Source organism: Tamandua tetradactyla, chromosome 22 (assembly GCF_023851605.1).
Source record: "Tamandua tetradactyla isolate mTamTet1 chromosome 22, mTamTet1.pri, whole genome shotgun sequence".
Taxonomy (NCBI): Eukaryota; Metazoa; Chordata; class Mammalia; order Pilosa; family Myrmecophagidae; genus Tamandua; species Tamandua tetradactyla.
This window is the reverse complement of record NC_135348.1, coordinates 19,195,927-19,215,486: the sequence shown is the minus strand read 5'-3', so window position 1 is coordinate 19,215,486 and position 19,560 is coordinate 19,195,927. Positions and strand designations below refer to the sequence as shown.

The 19,560-nt window shown below is 35.4% G+C and overlaps 1 protein-coding gene across 5 annotated transcripts in view; it reads right to left on the bottom strand.

Moving 5' to 3' along the window:
* LOC143666059 (uncharacterized) overlaps positions 1-19,560 on the bottom strand; it is an 80,705-nt gene that overhangs the window by 45,196 nt on the left and 15,949 nt on the right. For 2 of the 5 annotated variants that reach the window (XR_013167342.1, XR_013167345.1), the window contains 5 exons: positions 10,190-10,332; positions 8,742-8,952; positions 6,321-6,531; positions 1,617-1,665; positions 794-883 (listed from right to left, as the gene is read on the bottom strand). Coding sequence is in view for 2 of the 5 variants with exons in the window: in XM_077139580.1 (XP_076995695.1) it covers positions 794-883; positions 1,617-1,665 (139 nt within the window). In the remaining 3 variants the exon portion in view is untranslated. The remainder of the gene's footprint in view (positions 1-793; positions 884-1,616; positions 1,666-6,320; positions 6,532-8,741; positions 8,953-10,189; positions 10,333-19,560) is intronic. The other 3 variants (XM_077139580.1, XM_077139581.1, XR_013167343.1) reach the window with 2 other exon arrangements.

Here is a 19,560-nt window from a genome sequence, read left to right as displayed (position 1 = left end):
CATGACAGATGGGGTTCACAGACCATTTGGCATGTGCAAAGGGATACTGTAAAGTACAAAAAAGCAGGAAGTAACTTGGCATTTAATGTCTGCATTGCTGGCTTGTAACACCCAGGAAGACTATATGCCAGTCACCACCCTATAGTTCAAATGATACCCTTTGCACCTGTCTCTGTGATTCTGATTATGGAGGTGACACACCTTAAAAATAAAACAAACAAAAATAATAAAAAATGAATGATTGATACCTTTGCTTCTGATGTTTCAGTTCACCATTATAACATGGAGGTAGGTTATAAGATACATATTTTTTGGTTCATTTCTTATATCTCCTCTAATCTTAGGGGATTCAGGTTGAAAATTAGAATTGGTCCTTTCATCCAAGATGGTTTTGGAATTTAATTCCTTTTGCAGATTTTAACGATCATTGTTTCATTATTTTTACATATATCGAACACTACTGTAATGAGAGTGAATGATCAAAAGCTATACACCAATATGAAAGAGTCTCCCCAACATGTTATCGAATGAAATAAGCCAGGCATAGAGGTGAATACACTTTAAATATGATGTATATAAAGGAAAAGATAATACAGAATTAACCTGTGTTTCTATAAATCCCTTGGCAACTTCTGGGTACTAGTAATGTTCTGTTTCTTACTGAATGCATTCAATTTGTGAAATTTTGTTGAGCTGTATACTTAGATTTGGGTGTGTTTCTGTAATCACCTTATATTTCAATAGAAGTTTGAAAAACACATAAAGAAAATATTTACTGGACACTGTAACATACCAGGGACTCAGTGGTAGATATGTCAGATGTGTAGCGTGTACAGTCAGGTAGGGGACACAGAGTAGAGCGAATACAACATGCCATGGTTTCCTGGAAGAAACAATATCTAAGATGAGATTTATGGGTGTATAGAGTTTAGTATAAGGACTGAGGAAAGGAAGAGTGTTCCTGCTATTAAGGACAGCACACACAAGCTTCCTAAGAGTGGAAAATCATGTGTGATAAAGGGAACAGGGCTAAAGTGACTGATTGGGGTCCAGTGAGCAAGGGGGCAGGCTGTGCATGATGAGACTAGAGAGGTAAGGAGGGGCCAGAAAAAAAGGGCTTTATAAACCGCTTAGGAAGTTGGATACTGTACGAAATCACTGAGAATAACCGAAGGGGGCATAGCATGCTGCAGACCTGATCAGATGTGGTTTCAGGAAAATTGTCACTGCCGGCAAAGAACAGATTGGAGAGGTCAAGTCTGCAGGCCAGGACACCATTTAGGAGGCTAATATAATCCAGGCAAGAGCTTATGGAAGTCACTGGGGTGGAGAGAAGGATTGGGAGGTATTTAGGAGGTTTGGCTCTAGCTTGGGAGGGAGAGGGAAGGAGCTTGAACAGCTGGGAGGATGCTGGACATTGGCAGGAGGCAGTGAGTTCAGTTCTGGGCACAGAGCTGCTGAGACTCTCTTAGCTCCTGCTGGGAACTCCTATGACAAAACCATTTTCCTGTCCCATCAACAGCTTCTCTCCCCTCCCCACCTACGAAAAAAGCAAGGGCTACTTCCAAACAACCCCATTTGTGGTGCAGTGGAAAGAAGCTATTTGTTCTACTCACAGGCCAATGCGAAGGAAGTCTCTTCACCACCAGGCTTCTGTATCTTGCCCTATAAAGTGGTGAAAATGAACAAGTACATTTACAGGGAAGTAGAGGTGACAAAAAACGTTGCATTTGTAACCATGCTAACTAAAGGCAAGGAGTTATTCTTGTTACTGTTTCTTCATATTTACTAAGGTCTTGGAAAGCCTTTCCCATTAGTTCCTTTTACAACTGATGTTAGATGATGTCACCTGTCTATTTTCTCTCTAACTTCACATTCATATGAAAGATGTTTCTAATATCTGTGTGAAAAAGACTGGAATCAGATTCCCCTTCATCTTTGTCTTGGATCTTTCTGTCCCTCTCTGTGTTATTTTGATGTTTTGATTCAACCTGTGTTCTTAAGAAGTTGCTTTTGAGAATTAAGTTCATACTCGTTCTTGAGCTGCTATCAATATGTTTTTGTTATATATTTGGTACCCCATCCACAAGTTGTACATGGAACCTCTGCCTGAAAACATGAAATCATACTAGGATCTTGACCTAGAATGAAAGACTCAATGACTGTGAACAGATTGTACACCCCTCTCTTTCTCTCAAAGGAAGAAAATCGTGGATGCCACGTTATGATTAGTCACAAATTTTAGTAATTGTGTGACTAAGGAGGGAAATAAAAATCATTCTTTTATCATGTTGTGTTTTTAAATTGCTCCAATATAAAATGTCAGGATTATGTTTAATCATGTTTTATTCAAAAATTGAATAAAACCACAAAGTTAGAAATTATATATATGGTTGCCTGAAGTTTCTAAATTATGATCTGTGTATGGGATTCCTTTGGGAGAATCTGACTCAACCATGAACGCTTCCCTGATTTGGAAATAATTTTGTATCACTTCTTACTCTCTGTGAAGTTTATTTATTTATACTGTTAGGTTAAGACATATAGTTATTTCATAGAAATGTTAGCCACTAGGATCATTCAGATAATTCTGTCCAAAATAAAGTAAATAACTTTGCTGTGTTGGATATGTAGTGTTATACAGTGTTAGAAAAGAGTCGAACTAAGCAATTTATTACATATTTAATTTACTTTCAGCATCTCTGTGGTTCTGAGTGTCTTCCTACATATTGAATTGGTACGAGTCAGGCCATTTTCTTTCTTACATCACCTTACAATTCACTAATTCTTTCCTTATTGTGCCCTGTCTATTATTTATTTAATCTATCAACTATTTTCTTTTTATTTAACTGATTGTACTTTTCATTTTTAGGATTTCTGTGTAGTTTCTTTTTAAATCTTCTTCTCCTGTTTTGCTTTATAAATTATATCATTTTCTTTATTTCCCTGAACAGTTGAGATAATCTGAGGTTGCTTATTATTAGTAACCCTTGGGTTGTGAATTATGCTATTTGTTGTATCAGCTGATTCTTTTCTATGGTGGTTTGCTCCCTTCAGTTTGCAATTTTTGATTGGAACTTGTCTTCCATGAAAAATGAACCTTTTGTGTTTGCTGACTGTCTGACTTATTATTTGGTAAGACCCAGTTTCCTCAAGTCAGATCTTTTTTGTTCCTTTCTATTTAGAGCCCTGCTTTCTCTACTTTCAGACCTACATAGTGCCACTGATTTCTTCAGCACTATACTATAGAGCCATTCTCTGCTATTTCCATTTCATCCATTTAGCTGTGGATAAGAAAAAGCCATATTCGGAATCTTCAGTAGAAGATTTTTTAAATCACTAATATGAGGAGTGTGAAATATGGCTATTGGATGATTGATTGCTTCACTGCTCATATATTAATTAAACATCCACATACTGGTCACATACTATGTGCCAGGAACACATACTATGCACCCTTCTGGTCACTGCATATCCAAAGCTGAGCAGAATTTATCTTGTTGAGGAGATGGACAGGTAAACAATTATTACATAATCTGATAGACACTACTTTAGAAAGATGAACAAAGTATTCTGGGAGAATAGGTAATAATAATTACAGCAGCCGTTTATGGATGCTTAATTTCATGCCAGACACTGTGCTAAAGATGTAATGATGACACAGAGAGACAGCTAACAATGAGAGACTGTTATTCTCTTTTTACAAATGAAAAAAAAGAGTTTGCCCCGTAATACCCCTTAGGAGGCGGCAGACTGGGTTTTTCAAATCTATCTGTCTGGAGTCTAAACAGCTTTTTATGAGGAGTAACTGGACGTGGGAGGGGGCTTCATAGAGGAGATGGCAACTGAGCTGGGCCTCGGATGAGCAGATTTTAATCAGCTAGAGTGTTCCTGGAGGAGAGAAGGTATGGACGTCGATGGAGGACAGTACAGGCTTGCAGATGGGGAGCAGCTCACTGTGATGGGGGGTTGGGGCATGTGGGGGCAGGATGGGTCAGGGGTGTGAGATGAGCCTGGAAAGGCAGAATGGGTTGAGATCTTCAAGAACTCCTGGCCCTTATTAAGTCTGGTACTGGACAGTTCCAGCATATCCCTGGGATTGGAGGAAAGTAAAGGAGTTGTGGATAGGATTAAGGGTTAGGAGTATAATATACTATTGATGTATATTCAAATAAAGAAAATATAAAATTAAGATGATGAATTCTCTGCTACTGTTGCTTCGTCGGATTTTGTCATGTATGATAGTACCACAGAGCCACTGTCAAGAATGCAACAGTACAGTGAACTCGCTGCCGTGTTTGCCCTGTAAATACCTATTGCCTTAGCACCGTCCTTCCCTCACTGCAAAGCATCTGTTTCACTTTATTACTGACCTCCACCTCAGTGGGTTCAACTAGCAACGTTTTTATGATTTCCTGTGGTTAAAGATGGGAAGAAAAAAAAAAAAAACCACCTCTGTTCTGGGAAGTATATGATCTATTTGATAATTTCAAGCAACCAAGCTAAAAGTATAGTATTTAGAGCAGCACCAATGAGCTATGATGTTTCATTTTTTTGGTGCATGCGTCCTTGGTCATTACATAGGTAAAAGCGTCTTCCCGTAAGATACCAGCACTCAAATAACATGCCATATTTTGAGGGTTCTTTCAATATATAAGAGTAACGGTTTTTCCAAGTTGTATGGCCAGTAATGTCTTGAGGCATTTTGCTACATCTATGGAGAGATATCTCTGTTTTACCAGCATTTATTTTAGAGAAACTGAAGGCATATAAAGAGTTGTTATTTATTGTGGCCCTTTGTTGACATAGTTATTTCCATCTCAGATATGCGTCACAGTGATTAAAGGAGGCTTTTTAAAATGCATTATTGGGATGTCTCGAAATGATCACAGTTTAGTTGGACCTGTGTTGGATTTTGCTTATTGTCAATGGTTCCTTTTCTTTCAGTGTGGGGTAATCACAAAATTCTTGTATTTATTTTCATTTTGACAGTTAGCTTAAGTTGTTAGTGTAAATTTTTATTTCCTGGTTCTTCTAAGTCCTTGCCAATTACTTCAGAACATTGAACACTTAACTGTGCTTGTGCTGGGTACTAGCAATGAAACAGTAATTAACTGAGATAGTTGCCTCTTTTCCTTAAAAGCTAGAGAATGGGATTACAGGCTTTTGATAAATAGGCTTATAAACAACATAATGATAACTCTTTGATAACAAGTCTTTAATCATAGTTTATATCCTTTTTTTAAATTTAGCTAAATACTACAGAAATGAAAACAAACCAAATTATGATTTGTCAGATACAATATAAAGTTAACAGATCAAATCCGGCTTGACACTGTGATGCACTACAATTTCCATAATGTTTTAAGTGAATCATAAAATGTTAATCAAGCAGAAATCTTGACCAAATCCAAGTAATCTGATTCAGTTCTGCGATAGATAGGAGGCAACTTGAATTTTTTTCTGTTAATTATATATTTTAATCTTTTAAAAACCCGTTTATGGTTACTGAAGAATAGACTTAGAAATAATTTTTTTAAATGCTTAAAAAATTAACCTCTTAAATCACTTCTACCTTTTGGTCATTTTCCTGTTAAGAAAAGTGAAATGGGGGGTGAATTATCCCAAATGCAGTCTCTATAGCTAAGTGGAACTACAGCGATATTTAGGGGAAATGAACAGATTATCATCATTTGCTGATTCTCTGTAGTTCACCCAGATCAGGATGTTAAGGAACAGATGTGTGTGTGTGTGTGTGTGTGTGTGTGTGTGTGTCTTATTTCCGCAAATCCATTGTGATTTTTATAAGCTGTTAAATATGGAGCATAAAATCCAGGCATGGTATGAGAAGATTTGGTGTGTCGTGTGACCTTCAGATACTTGACTTGGACAGAGGACCGAGATGGGGCTACAGGAGATGCCACAACTGAAGTTCTGAAGGTGATCAGGAGCAGAGAGGAAGAGCTCCTCTAGCCACCTGAAGGTAGAGTGCATCTCATGGGATTAGTGCCCTCTTCATCTTTCACTTATAAGGTTGAAAGTCTATGACTCAGTTTTCCCAAAGGCTCCCCACCATACAGCTAGTTAAATGCAGAACCAAACCAGGAGTGATGATTACCAGGGTAGAAATTTGTGTTTTTTTGTTTTTTTTCCCAATATACTATATGGTTTGCCTTATACATTTCTTTCCTTCTCAATTTCTTTTATTTTATTATCGGTATTATGTTTGGAATATAAATTCTGCCATGATTAAAATGTCATTTGTTACTTTTGATGTTCAGAAAAAGCACATTAAAATAAGCTTTGTAAATGACACTTACCCTTTCTTTTTCTGATACCTTTGTAAAAAGGATCCTTGTCTAAATATATCTTTGTTCTACATATACTCAATCTCTCAAGAATTGGAGATACACAAACAATTGATTGGATTTTTTTTTCCATCTGTGGGAATTTTTTTTCTGGTCAAATCTCTCTTTCCAATGATGCTAGTTGCACTTAACTGAGGTTCCCAGTCCTCCTTCTTGGTAGTGACTGTGTGATGAAAGGACAGTAGAGATTGAAACTATTTCAGATTCAGAGTATTTAAGTGCTCTGGTTTTTTTCATCTTAACTTTCCAGAAGTTGCATGTTGAGCTAAATTAACTGGATATTCTTGAAACCTGACTTTCTACTTTAGGTTGGCTGAGGAAAGTATTCTTGGTTATGGAGAAATAATTCCTACCATGAAGTGATATGTATAAAAGACATATCATGTTTCAAATACCCCTATTAGTAAAAGCATTTTTGCAGTGCTGATCGATTTGGATAGATTTGGAAAAGAAAACAAATTTGTAAACTTTATGGGAAATAGAATCTTCAGATTGTTTGGCCCCACATGATATATTTCCTGCTTTAAAATATCAATCATTTCTGTAAATAGGTTTTTTTGTACCTCCTTCATCTGCATATAAATGTAGGCTGTTCTGATGGCAATCGGAATATTCTGTTTGACTATTTGCAATCATCTCTTTTGGCTGGAGAAATGTTGGCTTCTAAGTGAGGAGATGGATGTAGGCCTGTGGGCTAGTCGGGCACTGACAAGGCGTGAATTTGTCAGCAAACTGCTCATCAGGTGGATGGGCCATAAAATGAGGCCACGAGGGACATAGTGTTCTTGAGGAGAGTAGTAAACCATTTAAAATAAAGTGAATTGTTTGCTTAAACTCTCCTATGTTCTGTCAGACCTTTGGTGCTAAGAACCTACTCAATATAGAAATTACCTCACCCAGAGGCAGCAGGGCTGATAATACTTTGCATTATCAAAGTACAGACTGCTGCATCATAATTGTGTTTAGTAACACAATACTCTTATTTGCTCTATTGCTGCTTTTTTTCTTTTCTTTTCTTTTTTTTTTTTTTTTTTTGCATAGGCAGGCTTCGGGAATCTAACCGATTCTCTGGCATGGCAGGTGAGAACTCAGCCACTGGGCCACTGTTGCCCAACCGCTCTATTGATTTTTAGAACTTTCTAGTTTGAACAGAATTGTTCCTTCTTATAGGACTGTGACATTATGTTTTCTAACTATATTCTTTTAGCATAAGATTTGGAGCAAAGTACTTACCATGGACATACATGTAAATTGAGCTGTCTGACACATTTATGCCTTTTTAATTTTATTTTTTTGTTAATGTTATACAGAGAGAATGGCTTAGCATCCGAAGGAAACAATGATTGTACTTATTTTCACGGATATTCCATGCTTTCTTTTTATTTTGAAGTGGGCTGTTTTCTGCTACCTTTTCTCCAGTGAAGATTGTTCCAAATAAGCTGTCTGATACAGAAAGGCATGGTTGCTAGGGAGCCAGAGTCCTGATGGCTGATGATACCAGGGAGGATAACAGAGGTGAGTCCCTGATTAGAGAAGGGAACCATTTTTTCATTCTCTTTGCAAGTGAGTCTTCTTTATATATGGATGACAAGTTCACCAACTCAATGGGAATAAGACTTCAGAAAGAAATGGGAGATTTTAATATGTCTCCTCTGAGTAAAACTAAAGACATTTCTTTGGGAGAATGAATGGGATTTATGCCCACCTGTATCTTAATTTTGTGGAAGAAAATTCTTTTGGAAAAGCCACAAAATTCTTTCATGGTCTAGATCTTTAGTTTTTAAAGACTGGGCCTTGATTTTTCTATGGAGAATGGGATTAAAAATCTGTCCAATAATTCTTCCATCTTCAGATGTGGTTAAGTAGAGGTCAGTAAACATTTCTTAAATCTGTTATGTGCTAGCCAGTTTACTACAAAATTTCCATACATTTTCTCATTTACCCCTATGACTCTGAGGCATGCTATTGTTATTTCAATAAACAGTAAGTTTTTTTTTAATCAGTGGAGAAGCCAGAATTGGAATCATATTCAGGGTCACTAGCTAATTTCTGTTAAAACATCTTCTGCTGTTATATCATTGATGAAGAATAGAAACACACACACAGATATACCAATCTAATATAAGCAATGCCATTAGTACTTTTCTGTTAATTTTATTAGTGCCATTGAGAAATCCATAATTGTCAAAGCTTAACCAAATACTTTAAAAAGATCATTCAGGCTTCTGAAAGACTAAGCATGGTATATATTGTTCACATTGATCATTAGAAAGTTTGGTTGGTGCCTTATTGCTTGGGATCCATTTAGGATGTTTTTAAAGTTCACACAATTTAATTTAACTCTGTTTAATAAAACTTAGATAGAGAAGATACCTTGTACGTAATGTTGTGCTAGGATGAGTAAACCTGTCATCATGAAGCTTTCTATAATGCTGGGGATTCTACCACATTGTAAAAGGAAAACTTTTCAATAGAAATCTTAAATGCCCCTTCAATATCTGATGTTGACAAACAGCCAATTCTGTCAATAATGTGGCCCTTCAGCTTTAGGTGTCCTCAATCTCCAGAATTCTTCAGTTGGTCCCTAAGGGCAAAATCAAAGACAACCTGCAATTTCTTCTGAGATAAAGGAGTTTTCAAACAATGTCACTTATGGAATCTGAGTAATTGACCAATGTCTTTTAAGAAAATATTGTTAATATGTTGGTTTATATGTGAAGAAGGCATGAGCTAAGCTGAAAATAAATTGGTGCTCTATTAACCTGAGAAGCTACAATTGTAGCCCAGAATATCTTTTAGAAAGGAAAAGTGTATAGACAAGAGAAAAAGTATATTTTCTTGGAGAGGAATTTTTCTGACCCGAGTAAGATTTATTGAGGCAATTACTGCATCTGGGTTTTCAAAAGTACGGTATAATTTTATGATCACTATTTGCCACTGGTAATCCAGCGAGCTGAGATATAAGAAAAAGGTTATTTAATTCTTCTGAATATGAACTTATTTATGGGAATTGGAAATGAGAATCTTTTGCATGCAGTACTTTCTCTTATGCTATAACCTATATTTAAGTAAAACAACGAAACAAAGCAAGGTTTATTTTCTGTATGATCTTTCTGCAAATGTGCAACTTCCCTAATTAAAAAAAAGTTTGATTCCTCCCTCTGGCATGGCATTTTGACCACTATAAGAGGCAGGGCATTTGATTTGGCAGACTAGCTCAAGTATAGCAAACATCAACCTACTTTAATAAAGGTTGCTTAGAAACGTAGTGTTTGGGGATTACTACCTTAATGGTCATCTATGAATTTAACACTGCCAATTCTTATCTCACGGAGGGTGTGGGCAAACCTTTAAAAGACTTCAATTTTAGAGATTGTGATACTGTGCATTAGGCATCAGCCTGTGCAGCAGTCCTCAGCCTTGGATACAGATCGAGATAAGAGATTTATTTGAAAGACAAGGCTTGTTTCTCAAACCTCTGGACCCTCATAAAACATGGCAATCAGATAGAGCTGTATTACTTTTAAACATAGGAAGAGAAAGGAGGTATCCTTCCACGCACGCTATGATTTTTATCTATAAGCCAGCTTGCCAGGAAGAACCTTGTAAGCAGTTGCAATAAGATGCATCTTATTGCATTAGGGGAAACAGTGATACTAAAATCATCTCTAACAATTTGACTCTTTTGAAGGCTTTAATTGATTTAATGAGTAAAAATACTCAAAGTATTTGTGTAAATTGTCTATGTTAATCTAATCTAGGGATCATATGAATATATACATATTATACATTCAAGAAACATCCAGAAATTAGAATTATACATTCAAAAAGCATCCAGAAACTAGAAGAAGGCCTTGTAAATGGTTCAGTGTGGGCCTCCAATGTGGAACAGCAAAAGCCATATTCAATTCATTCCCAAGACTTCTACTGATTCCTTAGTTTATGGCTGGCATTGCAGATGTGCCTGTGGATTAGATATGGTGGAAAAAATCCATATTAGCTTTTTTTTTTTATTTTTAGTTTTATTAAAGGCAGCATTCACTAAACACAACATTGCTGTTGAAACAGGATGGTCAAAATAAAACAGAATCACTTGACCTTGGTTGTCATGTCAGCTAAGCTATTCTAGAAGAAACAGAAAATTGGTCCATTACAGCAAAGACTAAAGAGACCTGCATATTTTAGGTTATCAATCACAAGCAATTAAAAAACTAATTCATGAATACTTTAAATATTCTTTGTTTTTCAGACACACACGCAAATGATTATTGCATTCTTTTCTTTTTTTTTCTCTTTTAACAGGCAGTGGCTGCAGTTGATTCAGCACCACATTACCAGGATAAGTTAGGTCTATTTGTCTTGCATGATATTAAATTAAATCTGTCTGAGAGATAAACAACTTAAATTTTAATGCTTCACATTCAAGAGTGCATCTGTGCTAATATTTAAATAACACAATGCATTGATCCTTCAGGCTATGTTTTAATGTTTTTGGTTTTCTCTGGTTTAAACTTATTTAATGCTTCTCTTTTCCAGAAAGGTGTATATTTTTCTGTAAACCTTGCTCAACTATAAAAAAGTGTGCAAATCTTACTTAAGCTTCGTCTACCAAGTTATTTATTTTACTGCTTTAGATCAAGGCTTAGTGATATGGGGAAAATACAAAACAATGTTATTTGAAAGTTGTTTTATTATATTTGAAAGAAGTATACAATGACTACACCATCAAATATGTACCTATATAGAGGTTTGTTTCATATTGTTTCTTACCAATTTGAATTCCACCCTGTCACCCAAATCACTGAAGGTGAGGCAAACTTCTAGGATTTTTATATGAATATAGGTATTTATTTTTCACATTTCTTGAATCAGATGAACCAAGCATGTGTGTGCCTTGCATTTTTATTTTCTAAAGGGTTTTTCTTCCTTTATATTGGTATATATTCCTTCTAAGCCACCTACTTTTTCTTTTGGAGAGTGTGTCTCCTTTATAGATGAACTCATTTGCCTTGTGAGACCAGATAGTGTAAGAAAAAGAGGAGAGATTTTAAATTCAGGACTCGAACACTACTGCCTCCATGAACTTGCATGTGTCTCTTAACCTCTAAAAGTTTGTCTGTTTATTTGCAAAATGGAGTCAATTATATCTACTTCGTGTGGATTGCATAAGGATTAAATTAATGCGCAAAACAATTAGATCCTGAGAGTGTGGGCAACAAAAGAAATGTCTGCCCTTTTCTCATTCTTGCTAATTGTTGAATACATTTGCAGGGCAAAGCACATCATTGATTATTTTTTCCCACTAAACCAGGAAAAATGGTAAGACTATATCTATATATCTATATATATATATATATTTGGATATTTTTTGTTTTGTAGAGAAGTTGTGAGCTAATAAAAAAAATCATGCATCCTAAAATACAGGGTTCCCATATACCACCCTATTATTAACACCTTGCATGGGTGTGGAATATTTGTTACAATTTATTAAAGCACATTTTTGTCACTGTTTGTGTGGTGCAGTTCCATTAATTAAAAAAAAAATTCTAGTAACATATTTATGACATAACATTCCTACCCTTTACGCCACATTCAAATATATAGTTTAATGCTGTTAATTACACTCACAATGTTGCACTACCATCACCACCATCTATTACCAAAATGTTTCCATTGTTTAAATAGGAACTCTATACATTTTAAGCTTTAACTCTCTATTTCCTACCCTCACACCATTCCAAGATAACCTATATTCAAGATAATCTATACTATATTCACCGTAACATAAGTGACAGTATGAGTTTGCTTATTTTAATTATTTCTTATCAGTGAGACCATACAATAGTTTTCCTTCTGTGCCTGGCTTCTTTCACGCAACATGATGTTTTCAAGGTTCATCTATGTTGACATGTATATCAAAACTTCATTCTTTTTCACTGTGAAGTAATATTCCATACTGTGTGTATATTTCACATTTTACTTATCCATTCATTGGTTGATGGACATTTCGGTTTCCATCTTTTGGCAAATGTGGATAATGCAGCTGTTAACAGTGACGTGCCAATGTCTGTTCAGGTTCCTATTTTCACATCTTTTGGGCATATACTTAGAAGTGCGATTCCTGGCTCATATGGTAATTCTATACCTGACTTTCTGAGGAACAGCAGAACTGTCTTACATTGCAGCTGCACCATTTTGTATTCCTAGCAACAAAAAATGAGTCTTCCTGTTTCTCTGTATCCTCTCCAACACTTGTAATTGTCCATTTTTTAAATAGCAGTCATTATAGTGGATATATATTGGTATCTCATTGTGGTTTTAATTTGCATTTCCCTAATGACTACTGATATTGATTGGCTTTTCATATGCTTTTTTGGCCAATGTTGTATCTTCTTTAGAGAACTGTCTAGTCAAGATTTTGCCCATTTTTAAGTTGGGTTGTTTCTTTTTGTTGTTAAATTGAAGGATTTCTTTTTTTTCTTGTTATTAAAAGCTTATCAGATATGTGGTTTCCAAATATTTTATTCCGTAGTTTAAGTTGTCATTTTAATTTCATACTAAAATTCTTTAACGCACAAAAGTATTTAATTCTGATGAGGTCAAAAGTATCTGTTTTTTCTACTGTTGTTTGTGTTTTGGGTATAAAAATCTGAGAAAATGTGGCTCTACACAAAGTCCAGAAGATGCTTCCTTACATTTTCTTTTAGGTATTTTATATTTCTGGTTTTTATATTTAGTTCTTTGATCCACTTTCAGTTAATTTTTATACATAGTGTTAGTGTTAGGTAGGTGTCCACCTTCATTCCTTTGCATATGGAAATTCAATTTTCCCAGACCTTAGTTGAAGAGACTACTCTTTCTTAGATCAGTGGTTTTTGTCCCCCTGGGCAAAATTTTAGGCCATAAACATGAGGATTGATTTGATAACTCTCAATTAGATTATTTGGATCTATACATCTGTCCTTGTGCAGTACCATGTTTTTGTTCTAGTTTGCTAGCTGCTGGAATGCAACACACCAGAGATGGATTGGCTTTCAATAAAAGGGGATTTATTTAGTTAATGTATGGTTCTTTAGAGGAAAGGCAGCTAACTTTCAACTGAGGTTCTGTCTTATGTGGGAAGGTACAGGGTGATCTCTGCTGGCCTTCTCTCCAGGCCTCTGAATTCCAACAACTTTCTCTGGGGTGATTTCTTTCTGCATCCCCAAAGGCCTGGGCTGAGCTGCGAGTGCTAAGATGAGGTATGCTGAGCTGTTTGAGCTGTGCTACATTGAGCTTTCTCATTTAAACACCAGCCAATTAAATCAAACATCATTCACTGCAGCAGGCATGCCTCCTAGCTGACTGCAAATGTAATCAACAACAGATGAGGCTCACATGCCATTGGCTTATGTCTACAGCAATAGAACTAGGCACCTTCACCTAGCCAAGTTGACGCCTGAATCTAACTACTACACCATGCTATCTTAATTACTGTGGCTTTATAATAAGTTTTAGAATCACAAACTGTGAGTCCTCCAACTTTATTCTACTTTTTCAAATGTTTTTGTCTACTTAGAACCCCTACCATAAAATTTTGATGATTGGCTTTTCCATTTCTGCAATGAATGTTGTTGGAATTTTTTTAATTTAATTTTATTTATTAATTAAAAAAATTAACAACAAACAAAAATATTAACATACCATTCCATTCTACATATACAACCAGCAATTCTCAATATCATCACATAGTTCCATATTCATCATTTCTTAGAACATTTGCATCGATTTAGAAAAAGAAATAAAAAGACAACAGAAAAAGAAATAAAATGATGACAGAAAAAAAAAGATTATACATACCATACCCCTCACCCCTTGCTTTCATCTATCACTAGCATTTCAAACCAAATTTATTTCAACATTTGTTCCCCCTATTATTTATTTTTGTTCCATATGTTCTACTCGTCTGTTGATACGGTAGATAAAAGGAGCATCAGACACAAGGTTTTCACAATCACAGAGTCACATTGTGAAAGCGATGTCATTGTTCAATCATCATCAAGAAACATGGCTACTGGAACACAGCTCTACATTTTCAGAAATTTCCCTCCAGCCTCTCCACTACATATTGAACAACAAGGTGATATCTACTTAATGTGTAAGAATAACCTCCAGGATAACCTCTCGACTCTTTTTGGAATCTCTCAGCCATTGCCACTTTGTCTCATTTCACTCTTCCCCCTTTTGGTCGAGATGGTTCTCTCAATCCCTTGATGTTGCAATTTTTATTGGGATTTGCAATTTGAATGTACAAATTGCTTTGGGTAGGATTTATATCTTAACAATATGTAGTCTTCTAATCCATGAGCAGTGACTGTCCTTCCATTGATTTAGGTGTTTGAATTCCTTTAGCAATGTTCTATACTTTTCTGTTTACAAGACCTTATAACCTTTGTTAGACTTATTCCAAAATATTTGATTATTTTAGTTGCTAATGCAAATGAAATCTTTTTTCTTGATTTCTTATTAGATTGCTCATTGCTGATGATATTGTGAGTTGCTGAGTGCATGTGTTGGGAATGTTTGTGCTTCTTGTAATTTTTTTTTAATTAATAAAAAATTTAAAAAAAAGATTGCTCATTTCTAGTTTATAGAAACACTACTGGTTTTTTTTTTTATCATGTACTCCACTACCTTGCTGAATTCATTTATTAGTTCTAGGGGTTTTGCTGTAGATATTTCAGGATTTTCTGCATATAAGATCATGTCATATGCAATTGGAAGTTTTGCTTCTTCCTTTCCAGTTTGGATGTTTCATTTCTTTTTCTTGCCTAGTTGCTCTGGCTTGAACTTCCAGTACAATGCTGAATAACAGTAGCAATAGTAGGCATCCTGGTCTTGTTCCTTATCTTAGAGGGAAAGCTTTGAGTCTTTCTCTATTGACTATGATGTTCCATATATGTTCTTAATCATGTTGAAGAAGTTTCTTCTATTACAAGTTTTCTAAGAGTTTTTATCATGAAGAGGTGCTGAATTTTGTCAAGTGCCTTTTCTGCCTTAATTGAGATGATCATATGCTTTTGTCCCTAATTCTATTAATATGGTTTATTACATTAATTTTTTTTATAAGTTGAACCACCATTGTATACCTGGGAGAAATCCACTTGGCATGGTGTATATTTCTTTTTAATGTGCTGTTGGATTTGATTTACTAGTATTTTGTTGTTGATTTTTGCAGCTATATTCATAAGAGGTGTTGGTCTGTAATTGTTTTCTTCTGTTATCTTTATCAGGCTTTGGTGTGAGGGTGATGTTTGCTTCATAGAATGATTAAGAAGTGTCTCTTGTCTTCAATTTTTTTGGTGTTTTTGAGAGGGGTTGGTGTTAATTCTTGGAATAGTTGGTAAAATTCCTCTGTGAATCAGTCTGGTCTTGGCCTTTTCTTTGTTGGGAGGTTTTGATTACTGATTCAATCACTGTACTTCTTATAGGCTTGTTAAGATCTTCTGCTTCTTTTTGAGGTACTTTGTGTGTTTCTAAGAATTTGTCCAAATGATATAAATGATTATCTAATTTGTTGGCACACAGTTGTTCATAGTATCCTCTGATAATTCTATTTATTTCAGTAATAACATACCCCTTTTCATTTCTGATTTTAATTATTTGTGACCTCTTTCTTTTTTTCTTCATTTGTTTTTAGTCCAACTAAAATTTGTCAATTGTATTGATGATTTTAAAGACTAAATTGTTGGTTTTGTTGATTCTCTTTCTTTCTCTCTTTTTTAATTCTCTATTTCATTTATTTCTGAATTAATCTGTGTTATTCCCTTCCTTCTGCTCACTTTAGGATAGTTTGTTCCTCTTTTTCTATTTCTTCCAGTTTTGCACTTAAGTCCTTTGGAAGTTTTCTTTCTTTTTTTTTTTTTCATGGGGCTGGGGTGGGTGTGTAGTGCCTGGACCAGGAATTCAACCTGGGTCCTCCTTCATGGAAGGCAGACATTCTAACCACTGAACTACCCATGTACCCTTCTTCCTTTTTAATATAAGCATTTACAACAATAAATGTCTCTACCAACACTGCCTTCGCTGCATCCCACAAATTTTGGCATTTTGTAGTCTCATTTTAATTTTTAAGATATTTCCTAATTTCTCTTGTAATTTCCTCTTTAACCCATTGGTTGTTTAAGAATACATTGCTTATCTTCCACCTATTTGTGAATTTTTCCTCTTTTATGCTGTTATTGGTTGCTATCTTCATTCCATTGTAGTCAGAGAAGATGCATTGTATGCTTTCAATACTTTGTTAATTTTATAGCTACTAGTTTTGTGACCTAAGATATCATCTATTCTGGACCCTCGAGAAGACTGTGTACTCTATTGTTGTTGGGTGAAGTATTCTCTCTATATATTTTAGAATTTGTGGGTTTAGAGTATTGTTCAGGTCTTGTATTTCCTTATTGATCTTCTCTCTAGATATTCTATTATTGTTCTAGCTGTATTATAATCTCCTACCACTAATGCAGGCCAGTCTATTTCTCCCTTCAAATCCATTGGTATTTGCTGCATATATTTTGGGGTTCTCTTTTCCTTGCATATATATATATATATATATATATATATATATATATAATTGTTGTGTCTTCTTGTCAAATGGACTCCTTTGTCAGTATATAATGATGATCTTTTCCCTCTTAATGTATTTTATCTGATATTAGTTTAGCTACCTCAGTTCTGTTTTCATTATTCTCTCATGGTATATATTTTTCCCATCCTTTCACTTTCAACCTATTTGTTGAAAAGGTGTCTTTGAATTTTAAGTGAATCTTTTGTAAATAACATATAATTAGGTCATGCTGTTTTTGTCTTTTGATAGGAGAGTATAATCCATTTATATTCAAAGGCACTCCTGATAATGCAGGGCTTTCTTCCACCATTTTGCTTTTTAAGCCTTGTACCCTTTTGGTTCCTCAATTCTTCTTTTGTGCCTATTTTTATGTTTATTTGATTTTTTTGAATTGTACCATACTAAGTCCCTTCTCATTTATGTATCAATATATTTTTCATATATTTTACTTGTGATTACCATGATAAATTTTTAGATTAGACGTATATAACAATCATGCTTCAATTGATACCGAAGTAATTTCAAAAGTGTACACATACATTATTACTATGTCCCCCACCTTTTTTTCTCACTTATTGCCAATTGTATCTTTGTACATTTTATGTCCAAAATCAGATTTGTCATTACTTTTTATACATGTGCATTTTAGCATTTAGCATTTGTAGGGAGTAAGAAGTGTAGTTATATACCAAAAAATACAATACAATAATTATAGCATTTAGAATTACACAGTTGTACTTTTACCAGAAATATTTATTTCTTTATATTGCTTTGAACCACTATCTCGTGTCCCTTCCTTTCAGTCTGAAGAACTCTCTTTAGCAATGCTTATGTGGCAGGTCTAGTGGTGATGAACAACCTCAGCTTTTGTTTATCTGGGAATGTCTTAATTGCTCTCTCCTTTTTTTTTTTTTTTTTTGTATACTATATAATGGGGGACACATTTCATTCTTTTTCTATGTAACTATCTGTTATTGCAGAACCATTTGTTGAATTTTTTTGCGGGGGGGGGGGGGGAAGTGCACAGGCCAGGAATTAAACACAGGTCTCCCGCATGGCAGGCAAGAATTCTGCCACTGAACTGCCCTTGCACACCCTTAATCTCTCTCTCATTTTTGAAAGAAAGTCTTGCTGGATATAAGAGTCTTGCTTGTTTTCTTTCAGCATGTTAGCTATTTCATCTCATTGCCTTCTTACTTTCATGAACAATTGACACTCAATCCAATGGGACTCCTTTGTATAAAACATGCTGCTTTTCTCTTGCAACTTTCACAACTCTCTTCTCCTATTTGCTATTCTCTGGGCCTCTCCTTTGTGCATATTTGTGTGTTTTGCTAAGTTTGGGAAGTTTTCTAATACTATTTCTTTGAATATTCCTTTTGTACCTTTCTCTTTTTTTCCTTCTGGGACTCCCATATAATACATTTATTAATGTGCTTGATAGTGTCCCACAGGTCTTTTAAGCTGTTTTGACTTCTTATAATTATTTTTCCTTTCTTCTCCTTAGCATGACTCATTTCAATTGTCCTGCCTTTAAGTTTGCTGTTTCTTTCTTCTGCCAGCTCCAATCTTCTGTTGCAACCCTCCTAGGAATTTTTCATTTCAGTTCTATGTTTGGTTCCTCTTTAAAATTTTTTTTCATTGAGATTCTCATATGTTCTTTCTGTTAGGTTAGGGGAACAGGGAAGGTCACCATGACTCGAGCTGTGTTAAAATGTGCCACCCCTTCTAGATGTCACCTAACCCCCTTGCTTAAAAACCTCCCGCACCAGGACCCAGCAGCGAGCTCACAACTCCCTACCTTGAGTTCTATGAGATCTGCCAAGGAGCACAGGAATAAACTCGTTCACTCTAAGGTTTTTTGGTCTGTCTCTTCTCTCTTTTACCTCCTAAATCTTACTCTTTCATTGTTTTCCTGATATCTTCTAGGAATTTCTCTGTATTTTCCTTCATTTTATTGGTCATATTGAAGATCATTTTTTTTTTCCATCTTTGTCTGATATGTCCTCGGTTTTCTTCATTGGTGTTTTCTGGAATTTTACCTCTTCCTTTGGATTAGCCATTGTTTTCTGCTTTTTTTGTTTTTCCTGTAATCTTTTGTTGCACATTGTATTTTTTAATATTTTAAAAGATTAACTGTGGGATTTATCCCTGAGATGTCTTTTTTGAATTTGTACCCAGTTGATGATATGATGGGGATTTTCTTGACTATTAGAAGCTAACAAAACAAGGGAAATCTAAGTAAAAAATACTGTTCACCGTGTTTGCAATTTGGCTTTGCTTTGGCTGTTGCACTCCAGCAGAGCTCAGCCCTGCTATCAGGAAGGTCCACCCAAGCTGAATGCAAAGTGGAGGGTCCTCCCTGTCTTTTCTGGGCCTGTGTCAACTCTATTATCCAGTGAGATTTTCTTTCAAAAACAGGGCTTGTGTTTGCTATTGGTTGGGAGTCTGCTGTTTACCAGAGTTGAATGCCACCTTTACTCCTAGGAAACAGATCTTCTCTCCCCCCTGGGTCTTCCACTAACTGTCTTAAAGCATGTGTCATGGTCAGGTTCATGTGTCAGCTTGGCCAAGTGGTGGTACCTGTTT